The following is a 17,854-nucleotide window of genomic DNA, read 5'->3' as shown; positions in this document are numbered from 1 at the left end:
TTTAATAAATGTTTTGTTTTGATATTTAAGTTGTTTGGGATTTTTCATCTAAAAAGAAGCGACATTAACTTCTTGACGACCTAATGTTTAAGAGATTTCTGTCACATTTGTTTAATAAGTGAAAAGTTTTATGTCATGTACTAGTTTTGTCACATAATATGAAAACAGTTAATGATGAGTAATTTTTAGGATAGAGAGGGGTAAAAATAAGTAATCACTAAAGTGTGTTATCTCTCTTAATTTGGCCAAATAACTATGTATTCCATCATCATCAGTTATGACTATGTCAGGTACTTACTTTTTAGTTGATATATAGTAAGTAAATATATATGCGTGTGTTGGGCTAAGGATTCTTCTCCAGGTGTCGTCTGTGACTTGTTGGGAATAAATTAAAAAGAAAAATCAACAGCATACACTCTACTTGTTTTCAAAATATTATATAAATTTGGAATAAGTTTAACATATGTACAAAAATTCCTTATACTATGAAGGTCATAGTTATATCTTAAACACTATATAGTTCTCTTCTTTTTGTCAAAAGTCCACTTAGGCCCATTTTATTGCTTTAGAATTCAGTTGACAAGCTGAACTATTTTTCACTTTTTCTCTCACCATACTATTTGTATATAGTTCACTTACGTTGTTGTCGATTTACTGCTGTTGTATCCTGTACTTCAAAAATTATCTACTCCTTTTTCGTATTTCCAAGAATCGTTTGCCTTTTTGTCAAAGTCCACTCAGGCTGGTTCATTTACTTTAGAACTTCCTTTAGACAACTTATTCTCCTTATCTCTTATGAAATTGTTAATCTCACTCAAAAATATTAACCGTTATGCATTTCATTCCCATGATGATTAACTTTGCGTTTAACTTTTCTCTGACCAAACTTCTCCTTCCCATGACTTTACTCTCTTCTGCTCTTTTTTCATCTGCTTGCCACTATTTATACATCTATCATGTAGGCTTTCTAGACTGGATTGCATGTGACATTCGGTAGCCTCGACATCAATTAACTATAAACCCAACGTACAATTTTTACCGAGTTACTTAACCAAACTTGTCACAACTATTGCCTTCAAAATAATTCCTTTTAACTCTCTTGTTATGAAAAAACTAAACCATCATGAAATATTCATTCACAAAATAAATTTATTAATAATACCTACACTAAACAGTTATTTATATCTGACAGGCTAATTATAGTAAAAGCCCTATCTGGCATCTCTCAGAACTGGGCAAATTCCAGCTAGAAACACGTTTATGATATTTTACAGGAACAATTTTGACACTTTGTTAATGTTTTAAAGTACATTATTTGTACGTCTATAACAATAACAGTAATAAATGTTGTAAAAATTGTAAACTAATCATATTTGTCATAAGACTTTATGTTAGGGCTGTTACATGTTTTTAACACTATATCTCTAGTCTAGTCCATTACATTTCTTCAAGAATTAAATGAATGTATAATACCCAATATTATACTCTTTCATTGATAAGATCTATGAGAGTATAATAAGCATCCTAGTTATTTCTGGCTTTTATTTTTACTTTAACCATGTGATTTAGTAAGAAAATAATTAGTTTCTTTTATATGTTGAATTTTCTATAAAAATAGCTCTTAGCTTGTCTTCAAGAACCAAATCGTTGCATTTGATACATTAATTCAACTTGAGTCTTAAAACAAAATCCATACCATAGGCAGCTGAGGATTGAAGTTTCAAGTAATGTCAGTTCTCATCATGTGAATTGTAGTTTCAAGTGCTATATCTCAAAGCTGTTGTTATCACATAAATCTTATAATTGTTGATTTAAAACCAGTATTTTCCAAAAGTATAAAACTCTACTAGTTATGGTATGAGGTTTAACACCCAAATGCGAGCTAATATTTTTTGTATTACAGTTCACAAAATTTGCATCACTTTATTCAGAAATAATATTATGATTAAGAATGGGTTTAAATCATCTTGTAAATAAATGCCAAACTTTTAAAGGATCAAGTTAACTATGCTTCATAAGTTGGATTGTAGTGTAGATTTTTATCTCTCTATCTGGATGATTTATTTGTTTCTCCATTTTTTTTTTTTATCTAGATTTCTTCTTGGTTCTGAAGAAGTAAAGTTACAGTCAAATTCTGAACACTTAGATCCTTGCAAAATGAAGCACAATGTTATTAAGGCTCTAAATCAGAAAAAAATAAATGGGAAACCTTTGCCTCTGAATAACACGGCAGTTAATTTTGCTACAAATTTTGCCACTTTCATTTCATCAGTATTTCAACAAGGAAGAAAACAGCTCGGCCAGACTCCACTGGTTAATTTTCTGAAAACTCATCCTCATCATCACTCTTGTCCTCACGCTTTCAGCTGCCCATCGTATATATTGAAGGTTAGTCTTTAAAATTCAAAGAGAGGTTGTAACTACTTTAAAATGGTTCTATTTTTAATGGGAAATGTATTAATATATTTTGAGTGTTTCATACTTAGGCAATATCTGTAACTATAGTTTTATTATTGTTTATTTTACCTTCTGTATCTTGTTTATAGAAGTTGCCCAAACATATCTGCTTAGTACATGTATAACATAATAAGATAGTTACTTCGTACAATGAAAGTATGTTAACACTAGTTTGATGTAGAATACCACACTGCACAAAACAGCTAAAAGATAATTGGAATCATATTTTTAGCTATGATAAAGTAAAAACCACAATGGTATAAAATGTTCCTCTCTGAAAGCTAATTGTCATGTAAATCAAGTCTTCTGATGATCCATCATGTTATCTGAAATGTAAGTGACAGATCATTCATTATACACTCGTACATGAACTTGTGTTATTGGTAGATTTACATCATAATATAGTTGATATTCTTCATCAATAGCATAAACACCATGAACAGGAAGCAGCATGGCTTCAGAATAGCATGCTTAAAGTACATGTTGATAAGGCCCTGACATATTCATGACTTCTCTCTAAGATCTGTAAGATCTTGAGCTACTGATGCTCCCTTATGCACTTTTGGACTAAAGTAATCTGATCATGTGCATAAAAGAATGCAGTTATATCAACATCCAATCAAAATATAGCATAAAAAAATTGCTAGAAGACTGATACAATGATCAAGAATAAACATTTCAAAGTACTAGTAAGAGTAAATGATGAAGGATACACCAAACCATTCTTATTCATCAGTTTAAATCCAATTTGAATAGAAACTATTCCACCACTGAATAGTAGTGAAATTGTAAGTTTACGTTTTCTTACATGTTAAAAATTATACCTGAAATAGTTATCTAAGTATACTAAAAGTTGAGAAGCACTGCCTTAGAGTGTGAGTTATACCTAAATGGATGGGTTTACACAAATTAGTGCAGGCTAAGATTTAGTCTGTCATTGAGTAAGTATAATGGAAATGGTTTCTGACGTACATAGTCTGGGATTGTTGGATACTGCACTAGGACTTAAAAGTATGATATAAACAAAATTTTTTTGGTTTTTGTGGAGCAAAGCAGTTGATTCCTCTTTTAGTATACAATTAGTTTACAGACAAATAGAAGCTGGTCAGTGTTTTCTAGTAATGCCCTAGTGTTTTTTCACTGTCAAATAATTACATTTATTGTTCTTTGTTTCATATATATTTTTAAGTTTGTTTTTCTTTGCTCCATATGTTTGATTTACTTTTTTGTAAAATGATTCCTGAGTATTGTGTTCAATGTGAATATAGGTGAACTTGAATATCACAGTACATGTTGTAATTGTTGAACATTCAGTTACATTTACCACTTACGTTTTAGAAAAAACAAAAAACAGTTAAACCTTTAGCACAGTATTTGAACGTTCTGCATGTATGGCATTGTAACTAAAGAAATCAATTTTGGTTCTTAGTTTTGTTCTGTATGAAGTATTTATTGAAGAACTAGTGGTTTAGACATGTTAAATAATGTGTATATATCTTAAAGAAGCTACGAAGTCTAAGAAACCTTGATTCTATATTTTGATTTTAATATAATTTGCATTGATATGTTAATTATTTTTCAGTAGAGAAAAATGATGAGATATTTTTTGTTTTATTTAAACAAAATCATTTTTATACCATTTATGAAAGTGAAATAATAATTCTCAAAATAGAGAAGAACCAACTAACCGAAATAATCATAAATATTAAATTATTTAGAACTTTGGCTAAATAAATTAACCATTCAAATCAGAATAAAACTAAATCAAAATAATGTATACTTTAATGAAAACAGTAAGTTGAATACACTAACTAGAAATACTGTCATAATTCAATATACTAACAAAAATATAAAACCCATGGTGATTCACTGTAAAGGTAAATAAACAGTTCTCATTGTTAATAATAACTGTTTACTTACTTTTGCAGTTTCAAAAGGATTTAAACTATATTCATGAATGTAGTTTATTTATTTGATGTTCTGTGAGAGAATGATATCCATTCTCATCAGACTCTATTTAAAGTTTCAGTTTGTAAAAATGTTAGTAAGATTTAAACACTGGCTGAAAGAACTAAACCAAACAAACTATTAGTTACGTTTATATCAAGATGTATATTTTCCTCCAAACATCTACACAACAGTATTAGCCACCCACCAAAATTCAGGGCTTAAGAATACCACTGAATGAGTTACCAGCAGTCATATTGGTTCTTCCAAGATGATACCTCACCTCCTCACACAGTTTAGCTGTCCTCCTCAGCTCATCTGCCAAAGAGATTTGCATGCTACTAGCCTTGATCCAATTCCCTCTTAAGTACATGAATTGTGCTACTACATGATGATGATGTCATCATATGACAAAAGCCCTCCAACAAAAGGAGGAAGAAACATTTCCGTGTGCAACAACTCTCCCCATGTGCTTGCACTCTTAAAACTTCATTCTTCTCCTTGGCATTCTGTTGTACAGATGTGTTTAAATTTCTCATCTGTGTTGAATTTATAAAGATTTCCATCATAAATGAAACTTTAATTTTAGTTTTCATTAGATTTTGTTGCAAATGCTTTAATTTTTTTATCATGAATTCTCAAATGATGGAAATTGATACTTAGTCCTGAGTGTGTGACATGATTCACACTTGGACTTCATCCTAGTATAGTGTTAGGAGGCTCATTAGCTATCGGGAGAGATGTTTTGACTTGAAGGGATTCGTCTCCCCTTTTTCTCCCTGTGAAATCTCTGATAGGCCCCTTTTCTATGTGATTCCACCTTTGGGGGTTGTACAGATACTCTAGAATCATGGATTGATGTAGCTAGGTTACATTCTTTCTTATTCTGCCTAGCCACACATTTGTCTCATCCTCCCATAACCCCAGGATTCACTTATCCTAGTTTCCTGCCCTCCTTCTTCCTCACCCCCATCCTTTACCTTCCTCAAGGCATTCCCATCCCTATCCTCATTTTATCCATGCCTGTTTGGACAGATGCCAGCATTATCACTGACACAACAGAGGATCCCTGTCCCAAGGGTGCCAGATTGCTCTATTTCTGAAACATGTAGCAGCACTTCCTGACAAATCCATGGGTTTTGTCAGAAGTTTTCTGCCTTTGGTTCTGGTCTCCACTCCATTTTCTTTCCTCAATTTCTTTTCCTCCTCCTTAGGATAATTCCTTTATCAGTTGTCTTTCCAAGAGACATCAAATTTGGTCATCCAGGGTCCCTGGAAAAACACCCACTGAAGTGAGAGATAGGGATCCATGATGAAATGGAGGGGGCTTCAGAAGAGTATTCTGCCAGGATTGATCTATAATTTATCTCCAATTGCCCGTCTTTTGGGGGACCATAGAGACAGGAATAAAAACCCAGATGAGTAGGAACCACCTGCTCAATAGCTCCTTTGCATAGGAAGTCTTGAATGGAAGTGTCCAAGGAAGCCCACATCCCCAAAATAGATAGAACCTCTTGAGCCATAAGAGAAGGAAAGGTAAGGGTCTGACTGAGCTGTGAATTGAAGACCCCCCCCCAAATAAACCATGTATTGAGTGGGGGGTAAGAATAGACTTCTCTAACTTTATCAACAAACCCACTCATGCTGTTACCTGTAGAAACAGATGTGTGTGATTCACTGATTGCAAATGGGAATGGGCAAGCAGGAACCAGTGATCCATATAATGATGAGTACAAAGACCCAATGAGTGAAGATGACGAGCAAATGAGCAAATCACTTCACAAAACACATAAGGAGCTGAAGAGACACAAAAAAATCAGTGCCTTGAACTGGAACACTTAACCCTTGTGGACAAACCATAGAAAACGACATGACTTAGGAGAAATGGTAATATAAAGATAGGAATCCATCTCGATCAGTAGAACTTCTCACTGGATCCCTTGGACCATCCTGTTACCCTTCCTTCTGTGATCAGAGTAGACCTAGCTTAGTGGTCAGGAATCAGGCTATGGTGAGGGTTCTCATTCCTCCACATCTGTTCATGGATGCATCATTGATGGGGTGGGGGCTTTCCTTAACTCTCAAGAGATTTCTGGTCTGTGGTCTGTAGAGGCATCTGCACTCCCTATCAGCATCTTCAAGCTTTTTGCAGTCTGTTGTCCTTTGACCCATTTCCTTCCACTCCTGTAGGGGTAGGTGGTTATGGTCCACTCCAACAATTCCATGGTCATCAATTATATCACCAAGCAAGATGGAACCAAAGCCAGATCTCTGTGTTTTTGGACTCTGGACCTTCTTTTCTGGGCCCACGATCAAAACATGGTGGTGTTAGCTTGCCATGTTCCTGGAACCATGAATCTGGTTGCAGATCTTTTATCTTGTCCCAACACAGGTTTTTTTGGTGGGTATGCTCTCAACTGGAGACACTGCTTATTGATGCCTTTGCCACACACTGGGACATTAAACTTCTTTCCTTTTAGTCTCCCGTTCTATACCCATCAGCTCTGGGTGTAGATGCATTCAGTCAGGATTGGATGGGTTTACAAATCTATGCTTAACCTCTGATCCAACTTCTATCTAAAGTTCTATCCCTCATCCAGACCACTCCTTGTTTCATCCTTCTGATTGCTCAGTATTTGCCTGCACAGCCTTGGTTCTCTCTGCTTTGGCCTTTACATGTACAAGGTCCCCTGCCATTACCTCTGTCTCAGTCTCTCCTCCGTCAACCTCGATCAGATGTAGTTCATCCCGATGTTACCGAACTCCGTCTTCACGTTTGACTTTTGCCTGGTTCCTTGCTTCAGTGCAGGGACTGACTCCTTGTGTAGTGTCTTTCCTTTCCTTGACCATTTACCAATGGTGTTGGTCTACCTTCCAATGTTGGTCTCTTTGCCATGGCTTCCTTCCCTCCTGTCCTTCTGTTCCTTAGCTTAACCAATTCTTCACCTGGTTGTTTGACCAGGGCTTGTCGATTTCGACTGTGTCTAGTTATCAGGCAGCCCTATCAAACACCTTTTTTTCCCCCCACTTCTGGAACATTTTCTCCTCCTTTGTCATACCATCTTTCTGTTATTTATGCCATTAATGTTTCTTTTACCCCTTACCATTCCTTTTCTGTGATCCTCTACTCCGACTGGTCCTTCTTGCCTAAGACCTAAGTGGCCCAGGAAGGTGGTTTTCTTTATCGCCCATTTCCTTGTTTTGTACTCCTGTTCTGATTCAAATAGGTTTTTTTGTTCAGTTCGATCTATGAGGTGTTATGTGGCTTGTACTGCCTCTTTTCATGGTTCATGTTCCCAACTATTTATTCCTGGGAACCATTCTGTTTCCCATGATCTATTTCCAGTAGCTTTCACTGTTTGGGTACATCAACTCATCAGGATGGCATATTTGGACTTGTCCATGGAAAGTTGCAGTCTCCACAATGTCTCTGCTTGATTTTACCTCCCTTTGGAAGAAATTGTCTAGGCTGGTATGTGGACAACTCCCAATACCTTTATCACTCATTATCTGTAGGATTTGGCTGTTTCTTCCTCTGGATAATATTGTCCTTCTCCCATGATGATTCTGCATATGTCTGTTTGCCTTTACCTGGGGTAAGTCTGCTCATTTTAGTTCTTTTATGTTTTTTTTTTTAGTTTCCCTAAGTTTTTTTATGGATCCCACCTAGTGGTGGGTGTTTTCTGGTCAGGTATGCTTTGTCTAAAGCCCGCACTAAATGTAGTAGTTGAGACGGGATGTTTTTGTATGGCTACTGTGCACTTTCCTGGTGGTTTATACATATCTATCATAATTATCATAAAAATCATGTGAAATTAAGTGAGAGTTGTCTTAAGGCTAGTAGTTCCTCAGTGTGTTTGAGAAAGAGACTTGCATGGATTGCTAAACTGTGTGTGGAAGTAAGTATCTATCAGAAATACTGAAAATACAGAAGAAAAAAAAAAGAGAGATTCAGCATAGGTGTTATTATCAGTCATTCTTTTGTTTTCAATACTTGCTCTGCTCATTCTAACATGGTTTATTCTGCTTATCCTACATTAATTTATGCTGTGTTTGTCTATGAACTGTTACCACAGTTTTAGAGATAGCAAGACCAATCTTGGCAGGCAGAGTTGGGTGGTCTGAGGGGGTAGTATTATTTACATGGTGTAGCCCTTCTTACAAATGATGGCAAAAATGCATCCAGGAATTATGGGAGTCTAGGAGTATGTTTTTATAGTTACTGAACCTGAATCTAGTATCATTTTCCTAGTCCTCCTTGGGATTCCAATGGTGCAATGTTTGTAACTATGTTCATATCCTCACTTCCAAGCTAGTAGGACCAAAAGTGGCACATGTGCTCATAAACCACAGATGGTTCTCTAACATGTTTGTCTTTGGGTATGTCCCTCTCTCTCCCGGGGTTACTACAGAAGTAATTGGGGTTAATGAGGGAGACTGATTGGTACATTGAAGCTTCTATGAATCACGAGTGGTCTTTGATCCCCACAGCAGAATGCAGATATTTTATGCTAGTTTTGTTAACTAGAGGTAAACAAAGTAGTAACAGTAGTGTATGATTTTGTTTTATAAAGTGAAATAATTATGGTTTAAATTTTATGATGTCACGTGTGAAGGAAGACATACTTATCTTCAGTGGTTTAAATAATTTATGACGGATGTCATCTGTACTTTTATTATATGAAACCTAGCTTATAATCAAGAGATATTCTTATATGTTATTAACCACTGTCAAGGTGTTTAAGCCAAAATATGCTTAGTGTGTTATATACTTTGTTTTTGTGTAGGAATCATGAAGTGTTTCTGAAAATTGATAGTGGCTCTTTTGTTTGAATGCAGTGTCTATATGTTTCAGTGCATAATCAGTAGGGGAACAGGGTGTGGGGAAAAAGTTGGAAATCAATGAGCAATACTTATATTCATTCTGTTTCAAAAGTGAAAAATGAATTTTGAGTATAAAATCTGTAGCATGGCAAAAACAGTTCGAAGTAGAGTACTTTAGGACCATGTTTGTTCAAATTTGCAACAGAATGAAAATAGATGTAACGTTTTTGTGGACTGCTTGTCATGGTATTTCTGCAACTTGTTATCTCTGTTGTTGAATATGTTTTAATGATTTTTAAATATATTTTTTATACCAAAAATCTAATTTTAATTTGAATAGTGGTAATTTGGCTTTGCAGTTTACTTTTGGAAATTGTAAAACAGAAGTTGTAAAAAAGTTGATTGTTAGAAATTGATTTTCTCATTACTTTTTTGTTTATCTTATGTCACTTGTATATAAATATCTATAGTAGACACAATCATATTTTTGATATTCAAGTATCATTGTTGCTTATATGAAATAATTATATTTTCTGAAACTGATTGTCAAATATGTTTTTTCAGGGATTTCTCCAACCTTTTCTTGTGGGTTATAGTGCACGTACTGCCATGCATATCTTCTCATCTTTCCAACATATCATCAAAAATCCATCTCTCATTCTCAGACTTCTTACTAATAAACAGAATTTAAGTGTGGGACTAAGTGTGGGAGGATTTTTTGGAATATTCAAGGTATGAGTTAACTTTACTGTTTTATTTATTGTTGAGTGCTTGGTCATAGATTTGTATTTTGGCCATTAATAAACAAAAGTTTGATTGTAAATACTTTTATAGTTCCTGTCAAGGCTCTCTTAGCATACGCTTTTAATAATTTTAAAGTAAGTTACAAAAGACAAAATGATTTTCTTTTCTTTTTTCCAGCATTTAATACTCAAGTTCTTTGACTCGTAATATTTTTGTTTTACTTTGTCTTTAGATATATGATTTTGTCATAGATGATTATAATAACAAGTATAGAGCTGTTACTGTGTATAGCCAGAGCTGAAAATGAAATCAAAGTTTCAAGGTTTGAGATATTAGTGTCGAATTAATTAAATATATCTTTTGAAGAATAACCTGGAAATGTTAGTATACCCCCTAAGTAACGGTGTCTTGCTGTATCAGTAATATATTAGATTTATGGTGGGTGACTTGGATGAAATTATCACTCAGAGCTACCTAAAAGCTAGTGCTGAAAGTAAAATCTAAGTGGTGTAAAGTCTGAGACAACAGTGTTAGTTTTATGTAGAATTATACATGGACTTTTCTGTACTGTAAGATACTTTTCTTTCATTTGTGAGCCTTCATCGGACATCAGTGTACTGAGAAATACAGATTTGTTTGTCTGTGGAATACCACTTTAAAACAGGTGTCTAGGTGACATTTGTTACAATTGGTTCCTTACCAGTGAAAGTGTGTTTTCTTGAGGTACTCCCGTTTCCCCCGACAACCAAATTCGTAAGATTAGGATTCATAAATCCCATCCCTGAAAAGGACCATACCATAAAATGTTAAACATCCTTTCTTGTTTAAAATGATCAGATTATTATTTAAATCTAGTTTCAATTATTTCTCTCTCCAAATTGTTATTGCAAAACCAAAATTTTAATATTGAAATTTTACAAAATCAGATAATAAAATAAAAAATATCTCATCAGTGAAAAAAATGTCCAGCACTTAATTCAGAAGCAGGCATACTTGAGCTGCATCTCCCGACTCTCCTAAAAAAATAGCTCTACACCAACCAAAGCAGGATGACGTCACCTCCAGTTCTACTCTTAAACCATGTGTATCAACATAAGCACGTGTTCTCCTTACACCAGAAAAAAACACAAGACTCAACGTTTTCACCACAGAAGCTCTCTTACCTTCTCTCCATGTCTTACATACTTCTGTTAACCATAGAAAATGACATTTAATTATTGTCTCCTATGAGATTCAAAAAGTCGGGCATCACTTAAAATCGAAACCATGTAGTAGGGTGAAAAGAAACAGAAGTTTCTGACCACCCTTAACCTATATTAACCCATATTCCCACCATGTCAACAGATGAACAGGTTTGTTACAATTGTTATTAGTTTCAACAAAATAGTAATTTTGAATTATTTTTATTCTAGCATTGGTAACTAACCTGCTGCCATCCTTAGAGATGTCCTGAAGAGGACTGTTTCTGTGTTGGTGGTGGCCAGGATTAAATCGTGGGGATCCTTGATGGAAAGTCTGGTGACTTATCCACTTGACTGGTGTCTTCCTCATTAGAACTTAACCAACTTAGCTATTTTAAAGTTTTTAAGAGGATTATCCAGTGTGTTATCAGTTGGTTGGATGTAGTAGGCTTCTTTTCTCTTTCTTTTTCCCTTATGTGGTCCATATCCTGTTATTTTATTATTATTGAGTTTATCATATAGTCTTTTGTGGCATGACAGGCTATTGCAGATAGATGAGTATTACTAAGTCCTGTGTATCTATTATGCTTTGGAATTCTAACTTTTGTTGACTTTTGGTTTCTCCAATGTATTGAAATTCACATTCACAGAAGATGATATAACTGGCTTTTCTTCTCCATCAGGTTTTTAGGTGTTTTGATGTGTACTAAGCATGATTATATTGTGTTGTAGCTTCCGACTACTGTTTTGACTTTATGTTGTTTACATATCATCTGTATTAATATTAATTTCTGATCAAAGCAAGCTACCTGCAAAAGTCAACTATTTATACATTAGTATGTTTTTAGAGAGACCTCTGACATAAGGAAATATGGCTCTAATATCTTTTATTTTATTTTCATATATTCCTTGTTTTTATCTTCTTTATCTTTGTCTAGTATTTTTGGTAAAACCATTGCTGAGAAGGATTGTAGAGACGTGTTTTTTCTTCCTGCTTACATTTGGTATAACAAATCTTGTCCATTCTAGTATTTAGGCAGTCTTTGAAGCCTGTCTTTACACTTGGAGTGGTTTGATTTTTTTTTATAGTTGAGGTACTTACACACATTCTTGGGTTTCCTGTGTTATTTGTCTTAGTGACTGTCATATCAAAGAATGGGAGTTTATTATTGTGTATTTACAATATGAATTGCATTGTGGGATGTTGTTTGCTCTGGTAGTTCATGAATTCTTAAATCTTGTATGTATTTTATACCCATATTACAAATGTATCATTAATATACCCAAGCCAAATCTTGGAATGAGAGGAATTGTTTTTAGGGCATTAACTTTGAAATGTTCCATGTAGAAATTACTGAGTATTAGAGATAAGGGTGAGCCAGTAGATAGGCTTGTTAGTAGTTATTTTAATATTGGAAACAGGCTGGGTTGATACACAAGGTTGTTTATTCTGTTATCATGGAGATTGCCAATTGGGTTTGTTCCTTAAGAATTTTGTCATTCTCATGCTGTTGGCAGAGTATTTTTCTGTCTCCAATTGGTACATTAGTGAAGAGGTTGAACACATCCAAACTTATCATTGTTTCTTATGAGGTTATTGCACTTCCTTTTTTACAAAGTGGGCTAATTTCTTAATTAGTTACTAGTTAATAATTAGACTTAGGTGATCATGTAGACTATGAACCATCATGACAATGATTTTTGTTAAAAGGCAAAGGTGCACATTAGAGAAATAATAGCACTGGCTAATAGCTTAGACTCCCCTCCCTCTACACTAAACACGTAAAGCCTTAGTTGCAGGACATGGTAGTGTGGGTGCCCCTGCAATCTTTAGATCCACAGACAAATGATTTAACCACTAAGCTACCAAAATGCTTGTTTTTGTAATTGGAAAATAGGAAAACTTGTGTCTGAAAGTCTTTTACTGTAACTCTCCAAAAAGTAGTAATTTTTTAGATCATTTATACTTTAAAATTATCACACTATAATTTAATTACAAGAAGTTGGTCAGGGCTTTTAACATGTTTAATCACAAGCCAAGATTATGAGCAGGAGTAAGTTAACTAATTGTGCAATTTGTTACCATAGGTCATGAACTACCTTCTGTTTCTTTTGACACATTGGTGTTCGACATAGTAAATGACATTTTGAGTGATTCTGTTACAGTAGCTGATGTTCAAATCTAGTACTGTCTTTTGTAACTGGTTAACAGTGTTGCCTATCTTGTTTGTGAAATTATGAATAACTTCCCAAAACAAGTAAAATAAATAATGGAATTGATCTGTAAAAGAATGGGAAATCTACAAAATATATTGTTGATATGAAAGTACAGGTTATACTTGTATAGATATGATTAATCTTGAATTTATCATAAAGGTTATTCTCAAACAATTTGCTGATATTTTAAAACATAATTTTGAATTCTAGACCTAGTGGTAATAATAAGTAATAAAACATTATTGTATGCTATGTATACTTGTTGACTTTCATTTAGGACTGTGTGTGAATGTATAGATTTTGGTCTAATCTATAAGGTATAGTTTAAAAAATTAAAATAACAGCAGATTTGTAGAGTGGATAGTAAAATTTTTATATGTATTTGCTCCATTTTGAATGTCTCGCAGTAATTAGAAATTGGTTGCATATTTCATTCATGTAATCAAGGTGCATTATGTTGAACCCAGGTAACATATATATTTTATTACCTACTTAAAGCTTGTAAGTTGTCTACTGAGGTGGGTTCACAATAAGGACAGTGAGTGGCATGCCATTCCAGCTGGACTCTTGGCAGGGTTGACGATGTTAATTAATCCTAACTCAACTGTGGCCTTGTATTTAGCATGGAAGGCTGTTGAGGTTGGTAAACAGCTTATCTAGAGTTCATTATATGTAAATAAATGAATATTTAAAAACTAAAGTTATTTATGTACCGATTAGCAATAGGTGGATGTTTAAATAATAGTTTATTGAATGTAGATTTATATAATACTAAGAAAGGTAATAGGAGATGTTATATTTATTTGTATAGAAAAGACTAAAATGGGTGGATAGATGTATGTGAAGGGTGGATAGATGTATGTGAAGGGTGGATAGATGTATGTGAATAAGACATCTAGTGATTTATTATTATATAAATTGAAAACTGTGTCATAACTCCGAGTCTATTTACTTCATTTAAAAATATTTTGTCTAGCTTGTGAGCTATGTACGTTTAATTAATGACATTTGTTTTAATTAAAGTAACTATTTTTTTTTTAAAACCTGAAATGAATGGATATTCTGAAACTGATTACATGTGAGACTAGAAGAATGTACAATACATTTTGTTTTAATGGATAAACTATAGGTGTATCAAAGAGGAAAAATATAATTCAGGTTTTGTTTTGCATCTAGTGTGGTGGTACAGGTCACAATACAGAAATTTATTTTTTTCACTTTACATGTTCATATAAATGTTACCATTTAATCAGGCTTTTATATTAGATAGAAAGTACTTATATTTGTGTAATTTAAATGTATGTAATATTAAAATCAGTGAGAAGCATAGTAAATCTAAGGGTGATAAATGAAAAACAAACATGAATACTGAAGAAATGTGAGTATCTGATACTTTGCTGTAGAAATATTTATCTTATTTTATGTTGTTAAAAAACCTGTGTGTGTTTGTGTATAAATAATGTGATTTGTTTAATATAGCAATTTATATATGGTGCATGCGGATAGTTCACAAAGATAAAACTAAATTTGTAACCATACAATCCTTTGTTTAAACTGTTTTTAATTTTATCTATCTTTTTTTAGAAAAAAATTATGGTATTTATTTTTCAAAGTTAATGTACATTTTGCTCAAATTTTACTTTACGTATTATCACTGTTAAAAACCTGATATCTTTTTCTAACTACATATAAGTATATATTTTAGCGAAATGTTAGTATTTGTTAATAAATGTTTAAAAGAACTTGTTATTATTTTCATAAATTAAGTTTTGTTGGATTCTTTTAGTTTGTTTGTTTTTACTTAGTAAGCATATCTTTAAAAATTCTTGTTTTTTTACAGATTGTCTATACTATTGGAGTAAAAAAGAGAGTACTTCCTTCTATTCCTGGTTCCATCTTAATACTCTATGCTGCTTCTACAGCGTTACTGTTTTATGCAGTAGGTGTTTCGTTTATTATTAATTTGTTAATAAGCACAAAGCTACACAATGAACTACCTGTGTATCAAAACTTGGTTATTAGCTATCAGAACTCAGACTTACTGCTGAGCAACCAGGGGGCATATTTATTATTTGATGTGTGTGTGTATATATATTATGATTCTTTAACTCCAGGTAGAGTCATTGCTATATTCTTAATCAGATGCTGTGTTGTGTTTGTTTTCATAGTCTTGTGATTTTAATTTTACAAATATTTCTAAGACCAGTGAAACCAGATCTGCCATGTACAAGATATACCAAATATCTGCTCCAGATTAAAAAAATAAACCCAAACGAAGATATTTTTTAGTGCTCAAAACCATATAAGGGACCAACTTATTATAAAATAATGATTTTAAATGAATAATTTTTTTCAGTATATCTGTATTTTTAATCTGAATCTGTTCTCGAGTTTTATCATGTTTTGAGCAACTTAATTATGACAAAACTTTGTTGAAACATTGTACATTTGCTGTTATGTTAAACTTATATTAAAGTTTTTCTTCATTACCCATACAAGCTGTCTCCAAGCATTATTAACTTAATTGATATGCAAGGACTAATTTATTTAAAAGCAAATTTTATTTCTTTTGTAATACACATTTCTTTGTATGTTCATCAAAATGTGTATGCTTACATCTTTTTGTATATGCTTTGTGTTTGAGGATGATAGTCATCAATCTCTAGGAAAAAAACAAAAACAGGAAATTAGTATGCCAAGCCTGTCCATAGTTAGTATTTTGTTTAGCAGTACTTCTGTGAAGAAAAAATTCAGTGTGCTTCTTTATTCTTAAACTGAGGTTTTAAAATATAATTTTGTTAGAAATACTTTGAAGGAAATGCAGCTTAATCATTATTATAGCTTAGTGAAATTTTTCTGTTTATTTTTTAGATGACATTGTTTTTAATTGCGCACAAATGTAAGTTTTCTATGTGAATAGGTTGGAAAGCACTCTGGTGTTGCGGCTAACTTATAAAAAAAACATGTAAGAAAAAAAATGTACAATTTCATTGAAAGATGTAATTTATTAAGTGGGAAGTTCTGGAATTTTCCAGAAATGTTATTTGATAAAAATCATAGGTCAAAGAGGCACTAGTAATAGATAGTAATTGTAAATGTGTGGTAGTTTGAAATATTAAAAAGTGTCTTACTTGCAATAACCAGTGACTTAAACCTTTAGTTCTGTTGGTAGAGCACTTGTCTGGCATATGAAATCTTAGGTTCTTCTCCAAGCTGAGGAAAAAAAATAAAATAAATGTGGATGAATGATGCCTAATTTGTCCTACCATGACCCTGGAACAAGGCCCAAGGATGGGTCTTGTTTGTGAGAGGGAAAAAATAGGGTGGTTTGAGTTGTTAAAGTGCCTTATTAGCAATTGCTTGTTAGTTAACTTTTTTGCTTGGTAGAGCACTCCTGTAGCATACAACTGGTCTCAGGTTTGACCATGAACTGAAAAAAAAAGTATTACAACAAATGAATATAATTATAAACTTAATTTTGTAGAACTTAACTTTGTATTTTATGTTAAGGTATTTTTTATTGTATTTTGAGACTTGGGACAGTCTCATTTTTAAAAAGTTATTATGTACTATCAAATGTTGATTTTTTTTAAATACATGTATATTATTAAGTACATATAATGCTTTCCACAACACAATTCCTGATTTATGTCAAACATATAATAATTATTAAATTTGTATCAGGGCTTTTTTAAAACACTTTATTGTAATGGGCCATATCCAAAAAGGGCATATATACATATATTTATTTAGGTTCAATTATAACAAAAATATTAAAAGTACCATAATTACACGAAGAAATGAAATAAACACTATTGAAGATGTTAAAACTCAAGAGTATGTTTTATAGAATACTTAAAGTGATCTAACAGTGAAAAATTTAACAGCAAATGCTCTTCCTTGATATAGGTTTCAGTTGGCTCCCGATATCTGCAGACCTTCTTAAAAATTTCTGCTGCTGGTCATGGGTGATATTCTGAAATGCTGCAACCGTTGAGTGACAGTCAAGCGTGCACTCATCGTTGACTCTTTTGTGCTTGATCTTCTGTCATCATATATGGTGGTGTGAGGCGAAACAATTCATATTGTTTGCATACTGTGTGGAGACAGTGTTACCATTGCTGCTGGGGTCTTTTGCACAGTTTTTGCTGTTACACAAGCTGGCAAAAGCCTCCTTAGTGTATTTAACAGATCTGCATCAGAATCACTTCTTGAAGGAAGAAGTGTTTCTAGGATGTTGGAAATATATGTCTGTGCTTTGCAGACCTGTTCAGCAACATCACCAGATTCCCCTGGCAACAATTCTGCAATGAGAGCTGTTCCACCATCTATAAAATTTTCATGCTAGTCATTACTCCTTCTTGATCCTTTGATGTATTACACTTTCAAATGATCTAAAACTGAGCTATGATAATTTATATTTAGTAGTTAAATAAATGCTGATATGTATCTAATTTATGATTTTTGCCAACTAGATTGATACA

The 17,854-nt window shown here is 33.1% G+C and overlaps 1 protein-coding gene across 1 annotated transcript in view; it reads left to right on the top strand.

Moving 5' to 3' along the window:
* Window positions 1-17,854, top strand: part of LOC106460063 (transmembrane protein 135-like) — a 63,535-nt gene that overhangs the window by 34,545 nt on the left and 11,136 nt on the right. The window contains exons 8-11 of the mRNA XM_022386678.1: window positions 2,094-2,388; window positions 9,793-9,960; window positions 13,869-14,009; window positions 15,211-15,309. Of these exons, the coding sequence (XP_022242386.1) occupies window positions 2,094-2,388; window positions 9,793-9,960; window positions 13,869-14,009; window positions 15,211-15,309 (703 nt within the window). The remainder of the gene's footprint in view (window positions 1-2,093; window positions 2,389-9,792; window positions 9,961-13,868; window positions 14,010-15,210; window positions 15,310-17,854) is intronic.

Source organism: Limulus polyphemus, unplaced genomic scaffold, assembly GCF_000517525.1.
Source record: "Limulus polyphemus unplaced genomic scaffold, Limulus_polyphemus-2.1.2 Scaffold700, whole genome shotgun sequence".
Lineage (NCBI taxonomy): Eukaryota > Metazoa > Arthropoda > Merostomata > Xiphosura > Limulidae > Limulus > Limulus polyphemus.
This window is presented reverse-complemented; position numbering and strand designations above follow the sequence as displayed.